The following is a 22,078-nucleotide window of genomic DNA, read 5'->3' as shown; positions in this document are numbered from 1 at the left end:
GGACAGAGTCAGAGGCCCCAGCTAGCTGGGGGCTTGGGAAGGGGGCCCGGAGGCCGCGTTACCCGGGTGGGCTGGGGGTGGGGGGCTGCCCCCCTCAGTAGTCGTCCGTCAGCCTCTCCGTCTCTGACGGCTGGCTCTTCATCTCCGCCTTCTGCCTCTTAGCTTCATACAGGGCGCGAGTGCGGGCTCGCTTGAAGAAGCCGCACTGCGGAGGGGGGGAGGGGGAGGGGCCATCAGGGGGAGCTGGGGGGTCCTTGCCAGCAGCACTGGCAGTGAACTGGGGCTTAGGGCCGGGGGACCTGGCTGCCTGAGTCCCAGCCCCAGCTTGGTGGAGAGGTGGGAGCCAGTGCTCCCGGTTCCCCTTTCCGTCTTTGCAGATCCCCCCATTGACCGGGACAGGTGCATCCAGGAGGGTGAGGTGAGGATGGGGTGGGGGTGTGGCTGGGGGAAGGCGGGGTGGGGGGACATGGGGGCGGCTGGGGTGAGATGGAAGTGTGGTCCCAGAGTGGGAGTGCCAGTGGCGGGCTGGGTGTCCTAACCTTCCACAGCAAGAGGATGATCAGTCCCAGGAGCAACAGCCCGGCACTCACAGCCACAAGCACCAGCCACAGCTCGATCTCGGCCGGCAGCTCCTCCACCAGGTCAGAGTCAATGTCCACGGAGAACTGCAGGGGGTGAGAAGGGGCTGAGCTTTGCGTCCACGCTCTTTAGGCCCCCCAAGCGCATCCTTCCTTGTTCTCAGGAACCTGCTGTTTGATCTACTGCCAGTAGGGGGCACTCGGGGACTGGAAAAGCCCCTGCTGGTTCTCTGACAGCAGCAGATTTCTCCATCCTACAATTTCTCCCAGGTGCGGTCCTGGCTTCACAGGGGGCAGCCTCAGATCTGGGAGGCAGCCTGGAGGCTGAGTTTGTTACCCACACATCCGGGTTTGGGTACCAGCTCCATCCCTCACGAACTGTGGGACCTTAGACAAGTAATTTTACCTCTTTAAATCATTTCATCTGATAAGGCAATCATAATGCCTACCTCACAGTATAGTAGAGTAGCCAAAAACATGGATTCTGGAGCCAGGCTACCTGGCTTCAAGTCCTGGCTGTGTTATTCACTAGCCATGTGACCTTGGGCAAGTCACTTAACCTCTCTGTTGTTCATCTGTAAAATGGGGATTATGCTAGTAATACCTACCTCATGGGTTGCTGGGGAGGATTAAATGTGTTTACCATGGGTAAACTGCTTTGAGCAATACCTGGTACACAGCAAGCACTCCATAAATATTTACAAAAAATAAAGACTGCATAGCATATAGTATCATTTTTTTCTTTATTATATATCAATGAAGATATATATTATATATTTTATAATATAAAATTATTCTGTATATGTATATATAGATCTTTTTCTGACTGTACACTATTTCTCAAAAAGTTATTTTATTATTTTAAAAAATACAGATGATATAAAGGACATTAAAGGTTTCCAGTAATTTTACTCTATAGAAACAGATATCGTCAACATTTTGTTGAATCTCTTTCCATATTTTTATTTATTATTTATTTATTTATTGTCTTTTTAGGGTTGTCCCCACTGGCACATGGAGCCTCCCAGGCTAGGGGTCGAATCTGCACTGCAGCTGCCAGCCTACAGCCACAGCAATGCTGGATCTGAGTTGCACCCATGACCTACACTGCAGCTTGTGGCGACACCGGATCCTTAATCCCCTGAGTGGGGCCAGGGATCGAACCAGAATCCTCACGGATACTAGTTGGGTTCTTAACCCGCTTAGCCACAGTGGGAACTCCTCTTTCCGTATTTTTAAACGCCTATATTAAACATATATTCTTCTTCTTTTTTTTTTTTTGTCTTTTTGCCTTTTCTAGGGCTGTTTCCCACGGCATATGGAGGTTCCCAGGCTAGGGGTCCAATCGGAGCTGTAGCCACCAGCCTACACCAGAGCCACAGCAGCGCGGGATCCGAGCTGTGTCTGCAACCTATACCACAGCTCATAGCAACGCCGGATCCTTAACCCACTGAGCAAGGGCAGGGACCGAACCCTCAACCTCATGGTTCCTCGTCGGATTTGTTAACCACTGTGCCATGACGGGAACTCCTAAACATATACTCTTTTTTCTTCCACATAAATGGGATCTGTGTGTACTAGACATACTCTTCTCTGAACTTTTTCTTCATCTTTCGATGTCAATTAATAAAGATCAACCTAATCCCTTCTGATGACTGCACAGTCGTTGTAGGAAATGTACCATAATTTATTGAACAAATATTCTACTAAAAGACATTTAGATTGTTTCCAATTTTCTGCCACTATAAACAATGCTTTAAATATCCCTATATATTTAGGTTAGGTTTACATACTTGTCCTCTTAGCTTTTAAGACATAGTGTCATATGCTGGATCAAAGGAAATGTGCATTTAAAAATTTAATAGCTATTGACAAATTCATCCCCCCAAAGAATCTATCATTTTATCCTCCAATCAATAGCATTTCCTTCTACCTCATCAGCACCAGACAGCATTATTCTTCTAAATATTTTCTAATCTGATAGGAAAAAAAACCCTCATTGCTGTTATTTTTACTCCTTTACAGTTTAGTTGAACATTTGGGAGTTCCCGTCGTGGCTCAGTGGTTAATGAATCTGACTAGGAACCATGAGGTTGCAGGTTCGATCCCGGCCTTGCACAGTGGGTTAAGGATCCGGCATTGCTGTGAGCTGTGGTGTAGGTCGCAGATGTGGCTCGGATCCCGTGTTGCTGTGGCTCTGGCATAGGCCAGCAGCTGTAACTCTGATTCGACCCCTAGCCTGGGAATCTCCATATGCCTCGGGAGTGGCCCTAGAAAAGACAAAAAAAAAAAAAAGATAGTTGAACATTTGTATCTCGCCCTATGTACACTGCCTGTTTATCTTTATGCTGCCCTTTATTTTTATGTATTAAAATATGTCTATCAATATTTTGGCGTATATGTTATAAACTTTATGAAAAGCAATATATCATTTGCCAGTTTCTTTACTATCGCTTTTGCTGCATACAGCTGTAAAATATCAGGTAGTCTAATCTGTCAAATGCTTCCTTTGTGATTTCTGAGTTGAATAATCTGACTCCTGGATGTCCCTTGTGGTGCAGCAAGTTAAGGATCCAGCATTATCACTTCAGTGGCTTGGGTCGCTGCGGTGCTGTTTGATCCCTGGCCTAGGAACTTCCACATGCCATGGGTGAAACCAATAAAAGTAAATAAATAAATAAGTAAAATAACTCCCTCTTCCCATAATTAAAGATTACCATCAAATTATTTTCTGGGAGTTCCCATCGTGGCTCATTGGTTAACAAATCCGACTAGGAACCATGAGGTCGAGGGTTCGATCCCTGGCCTTGCTCAGTGGGTTAAGGATCTGGTGTTGCCGTGAGCTGTGGTACAAGTTGCAGACACGGCTCGGATCTGGAGTTGCTGTGGCTATGGTGTAGGCTGGCAGCTACAGCTCCGATTCGACCCCTAGCCTGGGAACCTCCATATGCCGCAAGAGTGGCCCTAGAAAAGGTAGAAAGACAAAACATATATTTTTTTTTTCTGAATTTTCTTCTGATATATTTTAGTTCCCATATTTAAATATTTTAATAGAACTCCAGTGTGTTCTTGTTTATGGTGTGAGGCAGGGATTTGTCTTTACTTTCCCGATACTACTTAATCATCTACCTTTTCTACCTTTCATCTAATTAAAAATGCCATCAGGGAGTTCCCATTGTGGCTCAGTGGTTAACGAACCCAACTAGTATCCATGAGGACCCAGGATCAATCCCTGGCCTCGGTCAGTGGGGTAAGGATCTGGTGTTGCTGTGAGTTGCGGTGTAGACTGGCAGCTGCAGGTCCAATTCTACCCCTAGCCTGGGAACCTCCATGTGCCATGGTGTGCCCCCCCCACAAAAAAAGAAAGAAAAGACAAAACTAAATAAATAAATAAAAATTTTAAAAAATAAAAATGCCATCAGGGAGTTCCTGCTGTAGCACAGTGGGTTAAGAATCTGACTGCAGTGGCTTGGGTTGCTGCACCTACAGATGTGATCCCCAGCCTAGTACAGTGGGTTGAGAATCCAGCATTGCCTAAGCTGTGGTGTAGGTCACAGCTTCGGCTTGGATTCAGTCCCTGGCCTGGGGATATCCATATGCTGTAGGCGCAGCCATAAAAATAAATAGATCAAATTTTAAAATTAAAATGCCATCTGTATAATAAAGTCAATTCCTATTCTTTTTTTTTTCTTTTTTGTATTTGCTGGCCACCCTGCAGCATATGGAGCTTCTGGGCCAGGGATCAGATACAAGCCACAGCTGTGACGTATGCCAGATCCTTAATCCACTGTGCCAGGCCAAGGATCTAACCTGCATCACAGTCCTCCAGAGACACGGCTGATCTCCCTCGCCACAGCAGGAACTCCCAAAGTCTTATTCTGATCTGTCGATCTTTCTGGCCCTTCCTCCACTACCTCAATTCACTTTAGGAAATGTACCATAATGCATTTAACCAACCCTTCATTCACCTTCTCTAGGTATCGCCTCTATATCTCCACTTACATCCTTTGCACAATCAAATTATTAGCAATTTCATCATCTTTCTTTTTCCAGATTGCGTCTCAGAATCAAGTTTGGGAACTTTTTTTTCAAGTCTCCACCAAGACGGATCCTTGTCACAGAGGTGCCGTGCAAATCAAAGAAGCTCAAGCAGAGCTTCTCAATGCTGGCTGCACAGCAGAATCACTGGTGGGGGTGGGTACTTTTAAACATACCAATACTGGGGTCCCATCTCCATAGACTCAGATGTCACTGCTCAGGGGCGCAGTCCAGACACCAGAAATTCTCCAGGGGAGTCCCATGTGCTGCCATGATTGAGAACCCCGTGGCTAAAGTGTGCGAGAATGCTCTGAAAAGATGCCCTGTGCTCCCACGCCCTGGCCAGGCGCTGTCTAGTTGACATGCTCACTTACCCACACTGTCCTATTCTCCATATTGATGGTGGGGACGCTAGTCCGGAGGAATAGGGTGGCCCAGCTGGTTACCCTGACTCGGTCAAGGTCTCTGTAATCCTGGAGGGGGGAAAGGATGCATCAAAAGAAGCAGGTGAAGCCCCTCTGAGCCTCCATCCTGACCCTAAGCCCCTCCCTCCAGGACACCCTCGCTCCACACAGCATCCTTCAGCAGCATCCCTAAGGACCCGATGCCACGTCTCCCCTCCTCCACCCTTGAAGGCACAGCATGCAATCCGCTGTGCCTCAGATCCTGTGTTGGATGCTGGGGTCAGCAGAGACAATGAAGGTCGCAGTCCAGGTCTGGTCTGTGGGCTAAATCTGGCCCATGACCTAGTTTTTAAAAAAATTGAAATATAATGTCCATTGACAATGGTGTGTTACTTTCCATGACCTGCGTTCGGACATAAAGCATTACTGGCACACAGGCACACCCATTCCTCGTCTCATCCTCCACTGCATTGTCTGGGGCAGCTTTGGGCTGCTGTGAAGACGTGAGTAATTAAAAAACTGCTTGGTCCACAAAGCTGAAGAGATGTTTCATCTGGTCACTTATAGAAGAGGTTTGGTTTAGGGGGCATGAGAAGGCTGGCAACGGCAGCGGAGCGTGGGTTACTGGCATGTGTGGCTTCTGTGAAACTTCTGTGGGTGTCCAGAGAGGAGAGGTCATTTTCAGCTGGAAAAGTCCGAAACGACCTCACTGGTGGTGAAGCATCTGGGGGAGACCTCAAATGCTGGACAGGAGTTTGCATGCAGAGAAGCAGAGGGAAGCTGGCATCCAGGGGGAGGGAACAGCTTGGGCTAAAGCAGGGAGGTGGGAAAGTCATAGAGGACAGACTAACAGACACACAAGAGAAGGTCAGGTTGGCCGGAGACAGAATTATGTCATGTCCACAGACACAGACTAACACTGACACGGCACACAATAGGTGCACAACCCGTCACCCATCGATCTCCAGGCTGTCCCTGACACACTCGGGCACACACATGCACCCTGGCCTCACCCTCTCCCTGCTGCTCTCCTCGCCCAGGTGGGTGGCAGGAGACACCTCCAGACCCTGGCACTGACCTCAATGAAGGTGCTGTTCCAGACCCGTGCCTGCACTGTCACGTTGGTGATGATGGGGGCATCAGGAATGGGGCACTCCAGCCACACACAGCGGGCGCGGTCATTGTCACACCTCTGAGGTGAGCAGGGAACAGAAGACATGAAGCAGGCTGTGTCTCTAGAGCCTTTTTTTTTTTTTGCCTTTTCTAGGGCCGCACCTGTGGCACATGGAGCTTCCCAGGCTAGGGGTCCAATCGGAGCTGCAGCTGCCGGCCTACGTCAGAGTCACAGCAACACCAGATCCAAGCCACATCTGCGACCCACACTACAGCTCATGGCAACACCGGATCCCTGACTCACTGAGCAAGGCCAGGGATCGAACCCGCAACCTCATGGTTCCTAGTCGGATTCGTTAACCACTGAGCCATGATGGGAACTCCCAGGAGACCCCAGTCTGATGAGGTGCTGTGTCCCTGCCTGGAGAGGCTCATCTCCTGCCCTCAGAGGGGCCTTGCCTTGTATTAGGGAGCAGCCAACTCAGTGGCCCCAAGGAAGAGATACTGATTCTCTTCCCAGGGGCCCCAACCTATTGGAGTGATGTTTCTGCTCAAATCCTGGGACGAGGTTAAGGCTGGGGAATGGGGAGAGGTGAGATGAAGATGTGGGCGGTGCAGGGCGCCCTCTGTCGGAAGGGAGAGAGATGACCAGGCCTGGGTATCGAGGTGAGGCCCAGCTGGGCTGAGAGGGAGGCGTGAATCCCACGCGGATGGAGCCTGAGTGAACAAAGGCTCAACATGGGAAGGGGGTGGGAAGGTGATGTTGGGGATCGGCCCCCGTTTACATGCACAGGGATCAGATGTCCTGTTCTCCATGTCACTGACGTCCAGATACGCTTGGTCCAAAGAATGTGCCTTAAACATGAGCGTGCAGGTTGGGGGCGGGGGGGAGTATGGGAAGGGATGAGGGCAGGCCCCTTTGGGTCTGCTGTGGGTGCCACCAAGCCAGGGGTGGAGTATGAAGAATCTAGAGGGAGTTACCCTGTGGCTCAGCGGACAGGAATACATGAGGATGTGGGTCTCCTGGAAAGTAGCATCTATCTCCTTTGCTTCGTGTCCCCGTAGGTGTCCACCCACCTTGGGACAGTTGGGCACAGTCCTCTCCACCCCTGCCCTGGCCACTCACCAGTTGGGTCTCAGACCTGGCTTTTTTGGCAGCAGCCAGAGTGACAGGCGGGGGGCCCTGGCCTCCCCCCGGGTCCAGCTGTCGCCGCCTGCGCTGTGTAGATGGTGGCCTGTCTTCAGGAACCTGAGGAGGGAAGAGGGGATTTGCTGGAGGCGGGCGTGGGAGCAGAGGCGAGACGAGGAGGAAAGGACAGGCCCCAAAAGTGTACAAGGGGAGGGAGAGGAAGATGCTGGCCTTGCCGCCCCACAGCTGGCACAGGAAATGATATGCAAGGAAATGATCTTGCTGGTGTCCTTACAGAGAGAGTGAGGTTGAGAGGGTTGACGAGATCTCCAGGTGGCTGGCAGTGCCAGGACCCGTTGCCATGGATGGTGATCTCAGTCGGGTACAGCAGCCACTTGCCATTGGTGACTTCGTAGGGCCACTCCAGCCCCAGGACCAGGGTCCCAAGTTCTGCCAGCCCTTCCCCCATTGGGCCCACCTGTGGGTACAAAGAATGTCATGGCCACTGTCTCATGGAAAACCACCTCCATCCGACCATCCCCCAGCCATCACACCCCCAAGGCCTTGGACCCAGAGACCCTCTTACCTGGAACTCATACTTGAGGGGGCTTCCCACATCCTCCACAGTTTTCATACCCGACTCGCCCATCACTGTCCCCCCAAAGAAGCTTTGTAGCCGGTGATTCACCCTAGGGGTAAGAAACAAGCTGGCATCATGAGAGACAGAAGAGCCTCTGGCAGGGGGAGGTGGGCACCAGTGAATTACAGCTCCCCTGACATCAGGCAGAGCTGAGTTAGACCCCAGCTCTAGCACTTGCTAGCTGTATGGCCTCACACAAGTTTGTTATCCTCTCTGAGCCTCCGTTTCTTTATCTGTAAAGTGGGGTTCATGTGTTAAGTGGAGTCACTGTATCATGGGGCTGTTGTGGGAAGATAATGAGATGATGCTTAGAACACCCTTAGCACAACGAACTCTCATGAAAAGACAGGGTCACATCAACACGTTCACCCCAGTTTGCTCATGCCTCCACTGCCACCTGCTCTGCAAGAATACTCATAGTAACCATAATGACAGTGGCATTGGCCTGAGGATACCAGGCCAAGAGCGGGGTGGCAGAGGAGCTTGAGAGACTCCCTAGGGACAGGGAGGTCCTAGCCCGGGCCCAGCAGGCTGGTGGTGGTGGTGGGGGATGTGGTACCCACATGCTGAGCGAGGCCTGGAGTGTGTAGTCCACCAGCAAAGTCAGGGTCTTGGGCCGCAGGTCGTCCTGGTGACTTGATCTGGGGAAGGCATGCAGGGGAAAGGGGAGGAGATGTGGCTGGAGTGGGGGAGGTCCCAGGACCCCTCAACCCCGACCCAGACTGGCTTCTCAAGGTCACTCACGTGGAGAGCTGCAGCTGCGCCTGGAGTTCCCTCGTGTGCAGGGTCACCCCGATGACCTCAAAGGCGATGAGCAGCTCCATCTGCCACGAGGGTGAGGGAGGCAGAGAGGGGCGTTTGGGGTCAGGTGGGGGTGATGCCATGGGGAAGAGAGGGGCTGAATTCTATACCAGGGAGCTGGTCCTCTCTGGCCTCCTCCTTGCCTTCTGGGTGAGGTCTCCACCTCCCACCTGTCCCTACCCTTCTACCTTCCTCACCTCATCAATTTCCCTTTTCCCTTTCCTTTCTCTCAGTGACATCCCTGCTATTTTTTTTTTTTTTTTTTTTTGGCTAGGGGTCAAATGGAGCCAAAGCTCCTGGCCTGCAACATAGCCACTGCAACACCAGGTCTGAGCAGTGACTGTGACCTACACCACAGCTCATGGCAACACCAGATCCTTAACCCACTGAGCGAGGCCAGGGATCGAACCCGCATCCTCAAGGATGCTAGTCGGGTTCGTTAACCACCTAGCCACGACGGGAACTCCACTAGTCAGAGTCTTAAACTACTTTTGAGCTACATGAAGTTGAGCAATCACTGAAACTTTCTAAGGGCATGTTTCCTTTCTGCAAATCAGCAGCTTCCTTCTCAGAAGATAGTGAGAACTATCTGATATAAAAGGAGCATGGTGTTGGGCTCATGGCCTGGCACATAGTAGGTGCTTAGTAAAACTAGTTTTTCCCACCTCCACCTGCTCTAGCTTTGTGCATAGCTCCCTAGTGGCCCCATTTTTCTCAGTCTCTGGGGCTCTCCCCCTCCCTTGCTGTATCTCCCCCTCCCTCCCTCTGGCTCTTTGCTTCAGGGAAGCCTGGGAAGTAGGAAGGCAGAGGTGAGAAGGATAAGAAAGTCATCAGAGGAGTAGCCTGGGACCCACAGTAGGCTGGGAAAGTGTGATTGGGCCTCACCCTCTGGTTCCGTTTGAAGGGGTTCCCCAGCTCGCAAATGATGGTTTCGTTGGCCTGGCAGGCTCCAGGCTGAAGAAAAGACAAATCAGGTGGTCAGAGCAGGGCTTGTCCAGCCCCTCCCCTGTGGCACAGGGCCTGAAGCCCTAGAGGCTTGAAAACCGGGTTCCCTTAGCAGCAGAGATGCTGCAGGCTCCCGAGGAAGCCCAGCCCAGAGGAGTACGGGGGCGGGGGGGGGGGGAATATATGGCAAATGGCAGCACATGCACATGACATGCATGTAAGATGCAAATACATGGTGGAGCCGCGGTTGGGCTCTAGGGGGGCGGAGGGCACTCACAGGGCGCACTGAGGACAGCAGCAAGGCAGAAGGCACCGCCAAGGTGAGCAGCGCTTCGTGGGCATCTTCCCCGGCCCGTTCCCGGGTGGGGGTGTTGGTCACGTTGATGCTCAGGAGCAGTTTTCGCATGTCTCTCCTGTACTGGAGCCTGAGAGGGGAGGAGCCCCGGACTGAGCCCAAAGCCCCGCCCCTCGTCGGCCCCTATCCCTTAGGCCCCGCCCCTCGGAAGAAAGACGCTTTTCTAGCCGGGTAAGACGAGCCTTAGAGCTCCCAGCTGGCTAACAAGGATCCCTTTCCCTCGAACTAGCCTCTCTATGAGACCCCACTCCTCAGATCTTACCTGGTCTCTCTCCTTTTCCTGACCAATAGGGTCCCGCCCCTCAATTCCCAATAGCCAATGAAATCTGCTCCACCCAATTCCGGAGGCCTAGGGCGCACCTGCTCAGCCGCTGCCCCTGCTCCGACACGAAGGCCGCCCGCATCTGCAAGTTACTGTCGCACTTGTTGTCCTGTCCGCACTCCTTCTGGAACTGGACCTGGGGGTGGTTGGAGGTGTGAAGGGCCCACCACCCACAGCGCCTTCTCGCCACAGCTCCCCCGGTCCCCGCCCTTTCGGCCCCGGCCCCACCCACCTCCGTGTAGTTCTCCAGAGCCTGTGCCTGATTGAGGACCGGGTAGGCGTCCAGGGGCCACGGTCCCAGCCGGGGGCGCTCAGGCATCCGCAAATGTAAAGAGTAGTTCATGGAGATGACGATGGGACGGAGTTTGTCGCGGACATTGTCCTGGGAAAGGAAGGTGAGCTGAAGCCAGCTCTGCGCTGCCCTCCAAATCGAGTTGAATCCTCAGACCACCCTAAACCCTAGGGAGGAGCCGAGGCCCCCTCCACCCTGAAAACACCCTGTAAGGCTGACTGAGACCTCAGTCCCTCACCCTTAGGCTGGGGGACTCTGGCTACCTCCCCTGGGGACTGTGGTGCCCATGTGCCACCCCTCGCCTCTCCCTCACCATCAGGAGCAGGTCCAGCGTCTGGCAGCGTGTCTCAGGCATGGAAAAGAAGCCGTGGAAGACCGCTGACTGGCTGTGTGCAAAGCGGAGCCGGGGTGGGCGGCGGTCCCGATCGGCCTCCAGCGTGTAGGCCAGGGCTGCAGGTGCACAGGCTGGTCAGCAAGTGACCAGGTGGCCATGGCCCCCCTCCCCGCGCCCTGCAGCCCAACACTCACTGATATTCCGCCTGTAGTTGGGGTTCCCGGCACTCTGGTTGTAAGCAAAGCACAGCTCAACTTGCACGCTGTTGACAGGTGGAAGACACACAGGAGAGCCTGGTCACAGTGGGACCCAGCTATCTGGGCCCTGGCTCTCATCCCTCTTTACCAGGCAAGGGGAAAAGGGCCCTACAGGGGAAAAGCAGGGGCAAGACTGGGGAGTCCATAGTGCCCCTCGCCCTTTCCCTCCCTACTTTCACTAGAGCCATAGAAAACACAGTTAGAGGGTACCAATGGGGAACCTGAGGCCCTGAGAGCAGGTGCGCCAGCCCAGTCTTGGGCAGGATCCCCAGTCCAGATCTCCTTCCCCACTGCCCGCTGCTTCCCTGCTCTGTCGACCTTTGCCTTCTGATTCAGTATCTTCATTCACACCCAGATACTTTGGTTATCACCATCATTACCAAACCATCTCAGCAACTAATATTTGTTTTTTCCCCTAGGGCTGCTCTTGCGGTCCACGGAAGTTCCCAGGCTAGGGGTCGAATCGGTGCTATAGCTGCTGGCCTACGTCACAGCCACAGCCACACCAGACCCGAGCTGCATCTGCAACCTACACCACAGCTCACGGCACTGAGCGAGGCCAGGGATGGAACCTGCATCCTCCTGGATACCAGCCGGAGTCGTTTCTGCTGCACCACAATGGAAATTCCTCAGCAACTAACATTTTTTGAGCACTTACATGTATAGGGTGCCATGCTAAGGGCTTTTTTTTTTTTTTTTTTGTCTTTTTGCCATTTCTTGGGCCGCTCCCGCGGCACATGGAGGTTCCCAGGCCAGGGACCGAATCGGAGCTGTAGCCACCGCCCTATGCCAGAGCCACAGTAACGCAGGATCTAAGCCGTGTCTGCAACCTACACCACAGCTCACGGCAACACCGGATCGCTAAGGGCTTTTTGTACATTATGTTATTTGCTTGTCACAACCCTGTGAATTGGTTTATTATTATCAACTTTCTTTCATAGGCAGGGAATCTGAGACTCAGAGAGATTAATAGTTTGCTCAAGGTGGCTCTCTCCCCTTCTCCACATCCCATCCACCTAAGTGTTTTCCTCTTCCCTCTTCTCCCAGGATTTCACTCCTCAGAGCCCCCACCTACCACTGCAGTGGGCATAGCTGGGATTTGAACCAGGCAGTCTAGTGCTTCTTCTCAACCGCCATGCCCTACGGCCCCCTCCCAACTGATCCATTACCTCTCGCAAGGTTTTTTTTTTTTTTTTCTGTTTTGGTTTGGTTTGTTTTTTGTCTTTGTAAGGCCACATTCGTGACATATGGAAGTTCCCAGGCTAGGGGTCGAATTGGAGCCACAGCTGCTGGCCTATGTTACAGCCAAAGCAGTGCGGGATCCGAGCTGTGCCTGCAACCTATACCTCACCACAGCTCACAGCAATGCTGGATCCTTAACCCACTGATCGAGGCCAGGGATTAGCAGAGATTAAACCTGTATCCTCATGGATACTTAGTCAGGTTCTTAACCCACTGAGCCACAACAGGAACTCCTGGGTTTTTGCTTTTGAATGAGGTTGGGTAGGGAAAGCAATGCTTACCCAAGAATCAACCCTTTAAAGATGGGATACCAGGAGTTGCCAGGGAAGGGTTTGGGGAGCCAGGGTCCCTTCAGGCCTGCCCACAGCTCAGGAGGAACGGGTGGGCAGAGTGGGGCCTGAGAGTCTCACCAGGAGGTGTCCGTACAGAGTGCAGGGTCCAGCACGGATGGCCTGGCCACCAGGGTCTTGTGAAGGATGTTGATGACAGGCCGGGCCCTGCATAGAAAACGAAGACATCAGTGCCTCCCGCCTGCCCCAGGCCAGGCGGGGGTCGGGGCTCAGGCTTGCATGGGCCTGGTGCTGAAGATGGACAGAGCTGGGGCTCCATGCATTCAGGGATAGAGGAGAGGAAGACCCCATGCAGGTGCCCTGGCTCACCGCAGCAGCACGATGCGGTCCGACAGGCTCCCCACCAGCAGATCTGGGTAAAAGTTCTCATCTACATCCATCCGCCCACTCAGGGAGTAGCCGAAGGTGGCCAAGCCAGGCAGTCCCAGCTTCTCTCCATGGATGACCTAGGGGCAGAAGTGGGGCAGGCTCTGAGCCAGGCTCTGGGAAGTGAGGCCCAGGGGGAATGGGCGGGGTGGGGGGGTGGTGAGGGAAGGAGGAAGGGCCCCTCTGTCTGTCCACCATACCTGCTGGGGCTGTCTGAGGAGCCCCCCGGAACTGCCGTGGTAGATGTACACTTGGCCCGAACCCTCGAACGGGGCTCCCACCGCGATGTCTGTGGAAGAGAGAAAGTGCAGGGTCACCCTGGACCCATGGTTCCCCAACCCCGTGCTCTAGACACAGAGCTCAGCATGCCATTGACCTCCCTGCCGGGCCGGGCTCAGAGCATCGGGGAAACAGTTCTGTGGCTCAGGATTAAGACTGGGACCAGGAGCTCCTGTCATGGCTCAGTGGTTAACGAATCCGACTAGGAGCCATGAGGTTGCAGGTTCGGTCCCTGGCCTTGCACAGTGGGTTAGGGATCCGGTGTTGCCGTGAGCTGTGGTGTAGGTTGCAGACGCAGCTCAGATCCCCGTGTGGCTGTGGCTGTGGTATAGGCCGGTGGCTACAGCTCCAATTGGACCCCTAGCCTGGGAACCTCCATATGCCACGAGAGCGGCCCAAGAAATGGCAAAAAAAAGACTGGGACCAGCGGCCACACAATTGCCTGCTTTTATAGGAGGGACACAAGGTCCAGGAGTGGGGAGTGACTTAGCTGACACAGCCAGTTAATGTCCCAGGCAGGTGAGAGCCTCCGATTCCTGACCACTGGCTGGTGTTTGTTTCTCCTCATTACAGTGGCTTCCTTCTCCGCCACCACCTGCCCCTCCAGAGGCCTGGCTCCTCTAATGACCTTTATCAGCAGGGTCACAAAAGCAGGTGTTCTCCATTGGTGACTTTGCCAGGGAGTTACTAAGCACCTCGCCTTATCTAATCCTCCCAAGAGCGCTGGCGGTAGGTACTACTGCCCCCAGATGAGCCAGTGGGCTTGGGAAACCCAACATTACACAGCTCCTGAGTCGAAGACAGGCTATTTGAGCCCATGTCTGTCTAACAGTGGGGGCTGGGGTTTTCACTGTCATGAACTCTACATGTTAAAATGGCCAGACCTTTTTTTTTTTTTCACTCTAACCAGGATTTTCACAAATAAATCCAAAATGTTTTACCTTTTTTTGTTTTGTTTTGCTTTTTGTTTGTTTGCTTGTTTTTGCTTTTTAGGGCCACACCCACGGCACATGGAGGTTCCCAGGCTAGGGGTCCAATCAGAGCTACAGCTGCCAGTCTACACCACAGCCACAGCAATGCAGGATCTGAGCCACGTCTGTGACCTACACCATAGCTCACGACAACGCCGAATCCTTAACCCGCTGAGCGAGGCCAGGGGTCAAACCCGCCACCTCATGGTTCCTAGTCGGATCCTTTTTTTTGCTTTTTAGGGCCGCACCCGAGGCATATGGAAGTTCCCAGGCTAGAGGTTGAATCAGAACTACAGCTCGTGGCTTACACCACAGCCACAGCAACTCGGGATCCGAGCCTTGTCTGCAACCTGCACCACAGCTCACGGAAACGCTAGATCCTCAACCCACTGGGCCAGGCCAGGGATCAAACCCACAACCTCACGGTTCCTAGTCAGATTTATTTCTGTGCCACGATGGAAACTCCCTGTCTTACCTTCTTAAACTTTCTTGTTTGCTACTTTTGATCTGATAACGCCTAGGTAACCAGGAAGCCAAACTTGTTAGAAAAGTAAGTGAAGGAAGAATGAGTTGTCCTGAGTGACAACTGGACCATTCTGGTTATCAGTAAATGCTTGGGCTTCATTAATGGAACTTTCTAGCACCTATTTTGGCTCTGGAGAGGTCCCTCTGTCTTTCTGGTTTTCAGATATGTTCTGGGAAACTTAGATGGTCAGAGAAGTGACTTGCACGTTAAGCCAGTGCAATGTCCGTTGAGTCCCATGGCAACCAGGCTCGACCTCTTGATCTGTCCTTCTCCCTGACACGCCAAAGTCTGATTGGTCCCCAAATGTGGCCGAGCCCTAATGACATCCCCTCCATCCGCGACTTCTACCTCGTCCTATCGCTTAACACCACACACCTGATACACTATATTCTTTTTAGGGTGAACCTGTGGCATATGGAGGTTCCCAGTCTAGGGGATGCGTTGGAGCTGCAGCTGCCAGCCTACACCACAGCCACAGCAACCCCAGATCCGAGGCACACTTGCAACCTAAGCCACAGCTTGTGGCAATGCCAGATCCTTAATACACTGAGTGAGGCCAGGGATCAAACCTGTCTCCTCATGGATACTACTCTGGTTCTTAACCCCCGAGCCACAATGGGAACTCCCTGATATACTATATTCTTGATCGTGACACCCCCAGGCTTGCTCCCCTCTCCATACACCCCACGTTGCCCTCCAGAATCATCTTCCAAGGTATACCATGCTAGCGTATCACATCCCTGCCCCCAACCTTTTTGGACACCCCGTTACCATAGCCCAAGTATAAAGCCCCAGTTTTTTCTGCCTGGCTTTCACAGTGTCCACCCCACCCCCATACCACCCTCTAGCCTCATCTCTGATGTGAACATCCTACACCCACTAGATCCGGGTACAGCACACAAGAATACCACACTCACGTGATGCCCGTTCGGGTCCCTCTGTTGTGCACACTCAGCCTAGCCTTTGATGCCCAGTGGTACATCCACTCCTCCAGGAGGTCCACCAAGCTTGTTGCTGGGGGCTCCCTCTGCATGCCATCTCTCCAGCCCTGCTGTGAGCTCCCCATACCTGGGCCCCAGCCCATCTCCACTTTGGGCCCTATCAAGCCTGGGATGCAGCTAGCGCTCAGTCAGTGGGTGCGGGGGCAGGAGTGCTGGCTCATACCCTGGAATCCATCCTGGTTGATGTCGCCGATGCTTGCCACAGAGAAGCCGAAGGCAGAGCGACTGGGGCCGTGAAGGAGGAGGGAAGGGTCGTCCGGGAAGGAGGTGCCTGCCTGGTTCATGAAGACATAAACGGCACCCCCTACCTCCTCTTTCCGCTCAAAGTAGTAGGGGGCGCCCACCAGGAGGTCCTGCCACCTGCACAGGAGAGAAGGAGGGGGAGATGGGACAAACAGTACAACTCTTTTTTAGCAGGCATGATTCCACAAATGGCACTTCTGGTTATAGGTCATGGGAAGGACATGGAAGTGTCACCGTGACCTGTCTTAAGAAAAAACACATGTTGTGGAGAAGCCATGCAAACCCAGATCACACCCAACAGCTCACGTCTGTTAGAGCCGTACGAACGACTGGCATAGACAAGGAGAGGCAGGCGTCACGAAATCGACATGCAAACATCCAGGATCCCATAAAGTCTGGTGGCAAATTAACACGCAAAACTGAGTTGCAAATCCCTGCAAACCGCAGGCCAAAAAAACGCACCACTGCAAACCTCCATTACTCGGCCCTGGCTTGGGCAAGCCCACTTCCCTCATCATTCTCCCCGCCCCTAAAGAAGCATCCCTGGATTCTCACCCATCATTGTTCAGGTCTGCCAGGGCAATGGCGCTGCCAAAATAGGCGCCCACCTGCGTGCCCTCCAGCACCTGTCTCCTCCGCAGGTCTCCGCCTGCCTCCTGGCTCAGCAGAAAGACAGCACCCACATGTTGGTGCCTTGGGGCACCCGTCACAATGGTGATGTTCGTGGGATGCAGGATGGCACTGCCCACCTGCATTGTGTACCCTGGGATGGGAAGAAGGTGGTCAATCGAGGCCCCGGTAAGGTTTGCCCCTTTTACTCTGGACCTATCCCCCAAGAACTCCCCCACCCCATTATCTTCCAGTCCTTTTATTTTTTTCTGACTGCACCTGCAGCATATAGAAGTTCCCAGGCCAGAGATCGAACCCACGCCACAACAGTGAGAGTGCTGGATCCTTAGCCCTCTGAGCCACCAGGAAACTCTTCTATTCCTCTCTATTAAGCTGGGCAAGGAAGTGGACCTTGAGTGCCCAGTCCCCGGTCCTGCTTGCACATTGGACTGTGAGCTTCAAGAGGGCACAGACTGCATCTTGGGTATACACAGGTGGCAGTTATAAGTATGGGCTAGTTGAACCAAATGCCTCTAATCACACTGCATCCTGACCTCACTCCCCCCAGGCTCTGAAGGCGAGAGGACCAGTGTGCCATGGATTGAGTCCCTTCCTCCTCTTTGCCCAATGGGCCACCACCACTAGACTTACCAATATAGAGGTTTCCTTGGTCCTCTGGGTCCTTGTAACTGTATTCGGATAAATCCCAGTCCTTCCGCTGAATCATGTAGCTGTTTCCTTCACAAGGATTTGAGGAGGGGGAGCATAAGTCACCTTCCCTTGCCTCCACTATGTCCAACCCTGGCCCCCAGATATGGGTAAGGATAACCCCTTTTTGGGGGGAGTCCTTTGCCATTTGCCGATGACTTCCTGTCTAACAATTCTGGGAAGTTGAAGGATGAGCCCATTTTTCAGATGAGAAAAAGTGAGGCTTAGGGATGGAGAGCTCATTGCAGGGCCATGGTTGGAATGCAGTCAACCAGGCACCTGGATAGCTCCCCCAAACTAGACACTAAAGCCAGACCCCACACCACTATCGCTTCCTAATCCTGCCCCCAAATTCGGGCTGCCTACCTGTCTCCCGCTCCCCAGGGCTGCTGCTGCAGCATGTCTGTGACCCTGTCAAGGTTCTAAAGGACCCGGGGGTGGGAGGGCAAGACTAAAGGCCTTGGGCTCACCCAAGGCTGTGACTATATCTAGGGTCACAGGTTGGTCAAGAGGACAAAATAAAAAAGTCGTGGGATGTAACATACAGCATCAAGAATATGGTCAATCAATGAAATTGGAGTTCCCATCGTGGTACAGTGGTTAACAAATCTGACTAGGAACCATGAGGTTTCGGGTTCCATCCCTGGCCTCACTCAGTGGGTGAAGGATCTGGCATCGCCATGAGCTGTGGTGTAGGTCGCAGATGTGGCTTGGATCCTGTGTTGCTGTGGCTCTGGGGTAGGCTGGCGGTTATAGCTCCAATTAGACCCCTAGCCTGGGAAGCTCCATATGCTGCGGGAGTGGCCCTAGAAAAGGCAAAAAAAAAAAAGAGAGAAAAAAAATAATGAAATTACTTTGTAAGGGGGACAGATGGTTTCTAGACTTAGAGCGGTGATCATTCTGTAACATATTTAAATGCTGAACCACACTCTCTTGCACACCTGAAACTAACAAAACATTGTACGCCAGCGATACTGCAATTTCAAAAAAGGACCAGATTCTGGGCTCCCTCTGCTTGTTGATTCTGCAGGAAGGGAAAAAGGATGGCTGTTGCTACAGCCTATGTGTTGTGGGGGTGCAGAGATGGAGGAGGTGTGAGCAGCCAGACTCCTGCGAGGCATTGCATGGCGTGGCAGATGCAAGCATGGGCTGACATGAAAAGATGCCCACAATATACTGACATGTGAAAAGGAAGTAGCAGAACAGCATGTTTAGTGTGAGTCTCTGCGTGTGTGTTTAAGTTATCTATATATTCTTTTTTTTTCTTTTGCCTTTTCTAGGGCCGCTCCCGCGGCGTATGGAGGTTCCCAGGCTAGGGGTCGAATCGGAGCTGTAGTCACTGGCCTACGCCAGAGCCACAGCAACGCGGAATCCGAGCCACGTCTGTAACCTACACCACAGCTCACAGCAACACTGGATCCTTAACCCACTGAGCAAGGCCAGGGATGGAACCCACAACCTCATGGTTCCTAGTCGGATTTATTAACCACTGTGCCACGATGGGAACTCCTATCTATATATTCTAAAATAAGTCTGGAAAGATCCATAAGACACTGGGAAATGGGACAAAGGAGATGGGGGAGAGAAAGGGCAATTTCCCCTTTATTTTACCAAACCCTACAGCACCATCTAATAGTTGTACCAGGAACGTGTTTTATTTTTTAATAAGTTTTTATTTCTCTTTCTTTGCTTTTTTTTTTTTTGCTTTTTTTAGGGCCACACCTGCAGCACATGGAAGTTCCCAGGCTAGGGGTCAAATTGGAGCCACAGCCATGTCAGATCCAAGCCACGTCTACAGCCAACACTGCAGTTCACGGCAATGCCACATCCTTAACCCACTGAGCGAGGCCAGGGATTGAACCTGCGAACCTCATGGATACTAGTTGGGTTCATTAACACTGAGTCCCAGTAGGAACTCCCCGTTCTGAAGTTCTGAGTGTCTGCGTACATCTAGGAGACTTTCATAGGAAAATGAACCGGTCTTTGGATGATTTTCTTTATTCTTAATAAATTCCTGTTAATTAATATTTTAAAAGATAATAGGGGCAAAGCCTCTGGCACATAGTAAGCGCTTTAAACTATCAGAGGTCAAGGTGGTTGCTAATGCTGGCAAAGGGATGCTCCCTTTGGCCCCCTCGTGTGGAAGCCCTGGCAGGCTACCCCAGGAGCTAACAGGGTGGTGGTCTCTGCTCCTGCCCCCTTCCCCGTGGCGCCCACCTTTCCAGTTGTAGGCACCAGGAGCTCCGAAGTACACCGTGTTCTGGGTGAAGCCACCGCTGGTGCCCAGCTGGCACATGCCCGTCTCCAGGTAGTCAGTGTTGCTGTTGCACATCTCATTGTGATAGGTCTGCCAGTCATCATTGGGGTCCAGCTCCAGGTCGTTGCCCCGCACATAGCACTTGCCCACCATGCGCCGCTGGTCCTCCGATCCCGACCATAGCACCTGGGTGTAGCGGTGGGCACAGACCTGGGAAGAGCCCCCCCGCCAAAGAAAACACACAGCTGAGCCCGCCGCAGGGACCCAGGGCCAGCATCTCCACAGCCCCTCCCTCTGGCTTTGTGGGAGAGGAGTGGAAAGAGGTCTCCTGGCTTTTCTTTCTTCCCACAGTGATGCCTGGATCTGCATTGCATTTCCAGAACTCAGACACCTGCTCTGAAGTGGGGACCCTTTTTGGAAGACCAGAAGGTACTGGATTTCAGTGGCTTAGCAATCTTGGCCACACAAAGAGGGAAAAGGATAAAGGAAGGCGGAGTTCAGGTTCTTCTTTTTTTTTTTTTTGTCTTTTTGCCTTTTCTAGGGCCGCTCCCGTGGCGTATGCAGGTTCCCAGGCTAGGGGTTGAATCGGAGCTGTAGCCACCAGCCTATGCCACAGCCACAGCAGCGTGGGATCCAAGCAGCGTCTGCAACCTACACCACAGTTCACAGCAATGCCAGATCCTCAACCCGCTGAGCAAGGCCAGGGATCGAACCTGCAACCTCATGGTTCCCAGTCGGATTTATTAACCACTGCGCCACAACAGGAACTCCCCCGGTTCAGGTTCTTGAGTCTAAAAAGAACTGGTGGTTCAGTGGGTTAAGGATCCAGCACTGTCACTGCTGTGCCATGGATTCAGTTCCTGACCCAGGAACTTCCGCACGCAGCAGGCATGGCCAAAACACCACAAAAAACAAAACAGAACAAAACAAAACCAAAAAAGAACAAAATTAAAAGGAGCTAGATGCAGAGCAGGTAAAGAATTTGCTTCTCTGCTGTGCCCTGATGACCCTGCCCTCTTAATGAAAGGACCAATATTAGAATAACAACAGTAGCAGCAGCTAACACTTACTGAGTGCTTCCTGCCTGCCAGACACAGCCAGAGCTCTTCACATATTAATTCTTTTAAGCCTCCTACCAGCCCCATGGAGTGGGGACCATTCTCCTTCCCCATTTTATTTTATTTTTTATTTTTGTCTTTTAAGGGCCCCACCAGCAGCGTATGGCAGTTCCTAGGCTAGGGGTCAAATTGGAGCTGCAGCTGCTGGGCTACCCCACAGCCACAGCAACTCCAGATCCTTAACCCAATGAGCGAGGCTAAGGATCGAACTTGCATCCCCATGGATATTAGTCAGATTCGTGTCCACTGAGCCACGATGGGAACTCCCCTTCCCCATTTTAGATAAGGAGCCTGAGGCACAGTAACTGGCCTAAGTGCTCACGTCTGGAGAGATGTGAAAATATTCCAACCAAGCCTGTCATGTCAGGCTCAGGGGTCTGAGCTCTTAAGCACCAGGCTGTGCACCTCTCTCAAAGCTTCTCCCAGCAGTTCCCGTCGTGGCTCAGTGGTTAACGAATCCGACTAGGAACCATGAGGTTGCAGGCTCGATCCTTGGCCTTGCTCAGTGGGTTAAGGATCTGGTGCTGCTGTGGCTCTGGTGTAGGCCGGCGGCTACAGCTCCGATTCGACCCCTAGCCTGGGAACCTCCATATGCCACAGGTGCGGCCCTGGAAAAGGCAAAAAGACCAAAAAAAAAAAAAAAAGTACCGAAGGGATGGATGCATGAGCAGAAAAATGCTGAGGGACCCAGGATCCAGAATCGCCTTAAATGGAATCCTAGATCCATACCATCCTGAACAAGGGACTCGAAAGTGAACTGGTCCAACCCAGAGCTTATGGCAGGGTTCAAAGGTGACAGAAATCACAACAGTGATGGCTCTGGGGGTGACAGTTGACCGGAAAGGAGTGCACTTTCTGAAATGATCTAAATATGCTGCTTCTTCAATAGCTTTTAATAAAAGCTGGTTACGCAGGTGTATAATTTGTCAGAACGCAACTGAAACTTAACATCTATACACGTGCTCATTGAGAACTATGTCTAGATACTTACACCGCAACACAACAGTGGGAGGAAAAATTATATATACATGTATGTGTAACTTGCTCCCCATGCTGGACAGTGAAAAAATAAATTCAAAAATCCCAAAAATCTATACATGTGCTCCGTGTAAATGTGACATCAATTTAAACAATGAGGAATTCCCGTTGTGGCTCAGTGGTAATGACACCAACGAGTATCTATGAGGACATGGGTTTGAT

The 22,078-nt window shown here is 52.3% G+C and overlaps 1 protein-coding gene across 2 annotated transcripts in view; it reads right to left on the bottom strand.

Moving 5' to 3' along the window:
* The window catches only part of ITGA3 (integrin subunit alpha 3), a 35,133-nt gene that overhangs the window by 1,998 nt on the left and 11,057 nt on the right, over nt 1-22,078 (bottom strand). For both annotated transcript variants that reach the window (XM_047757336.1, XM_047757335.1), the window contains 22 exons: nt 19,721-19,970; nt 17,447-17,533; nt 16,742-16,949; nt 16,107-16,303; nt 13,367-13,455; nt 13,110-13,246; nt 12,861-12,947; nt 11,146-11,213; nt 10,931-11,067; nt 10,558-10,707; nt 10,364-10,461; nt 9,926-10,073; nt 9,589-9,657; nt 8,647-8,726; nt 8,466-8,543; nt 7,849-7,951; nt 7,558-7,740; nt 7,260-7,382; nt 6,099-6,212; nt 4,991-5,089; nt 540-665; nt 63-205 (listed from right to left, as the gene is read on the bottom strand). In XM_047757336.1, coding sequence (XP_047613292.1) covers nt 95-205; nt 540-665; nt 4,991-5,089; nt 6,099-6,212; nt 7,260-7,382; nt 7,558-7,740; nt 7,849-7,951; nt 8,466-8,543; nt 8,647-8,726; nt 9,589-9,657; nt 9,926-10,073; nt 10,364-10,461; nt 10,558-10,707; nt 10,931-11,067; nt 11,146-11,213; nt 12,861-12,947; nt 13,110-13,246; nt 13,367-13,455; nt 16,107-16,303; nt 16,742-16,949; nt 17,447-17,533; nt 19,721-19,970 — 2,742 coding nt within the window. In that variant the 3' untranslated portion in view covers nt 63-94. The remainder of the gene's footprint in view (nt 1-62; nt 206-539; nt 666-4,990; nt 5,090-6,098; nt 6,213-7,259; nt 7,383-7,557; nt 7,741-7,848; nt 7,952-8,465; nt 8,544-8,646; nt 8,727-9,588; nt 9,658-9,925; nt 10,074-10,363; nt 10,462-10,557; nt 10,708-10,930; nt 11,068-11,145; nt 11,214-12,860; nt 12,948-13,109; nt 13,247-13,366; nt 13,456-16,106; nt 16,304-16,741; nt 16,950-17,446; nt 17,534-19,720; nt 19,971-22,078) is intronic.

The sequence above is a fragment of the Phacochoerus africanus genome, chromosome 14, assembly GCF_016906955.1.
Source record: "Phacochoerus africanus isolate WHEZ1 chromosome 14, ROS_Pafr_v1, whole genome shotgun sequence".
NCBI lineage: Eukaryota > Metazoa > Chordata > Mammalia > Artiodactyla > Suidae > Phacochoerus > Phacochoerus africanus.
Note: the sequence above shows the minus strand (reverse complement) of the source record. Positions and strands in the feature narration are given on the sequence as shown.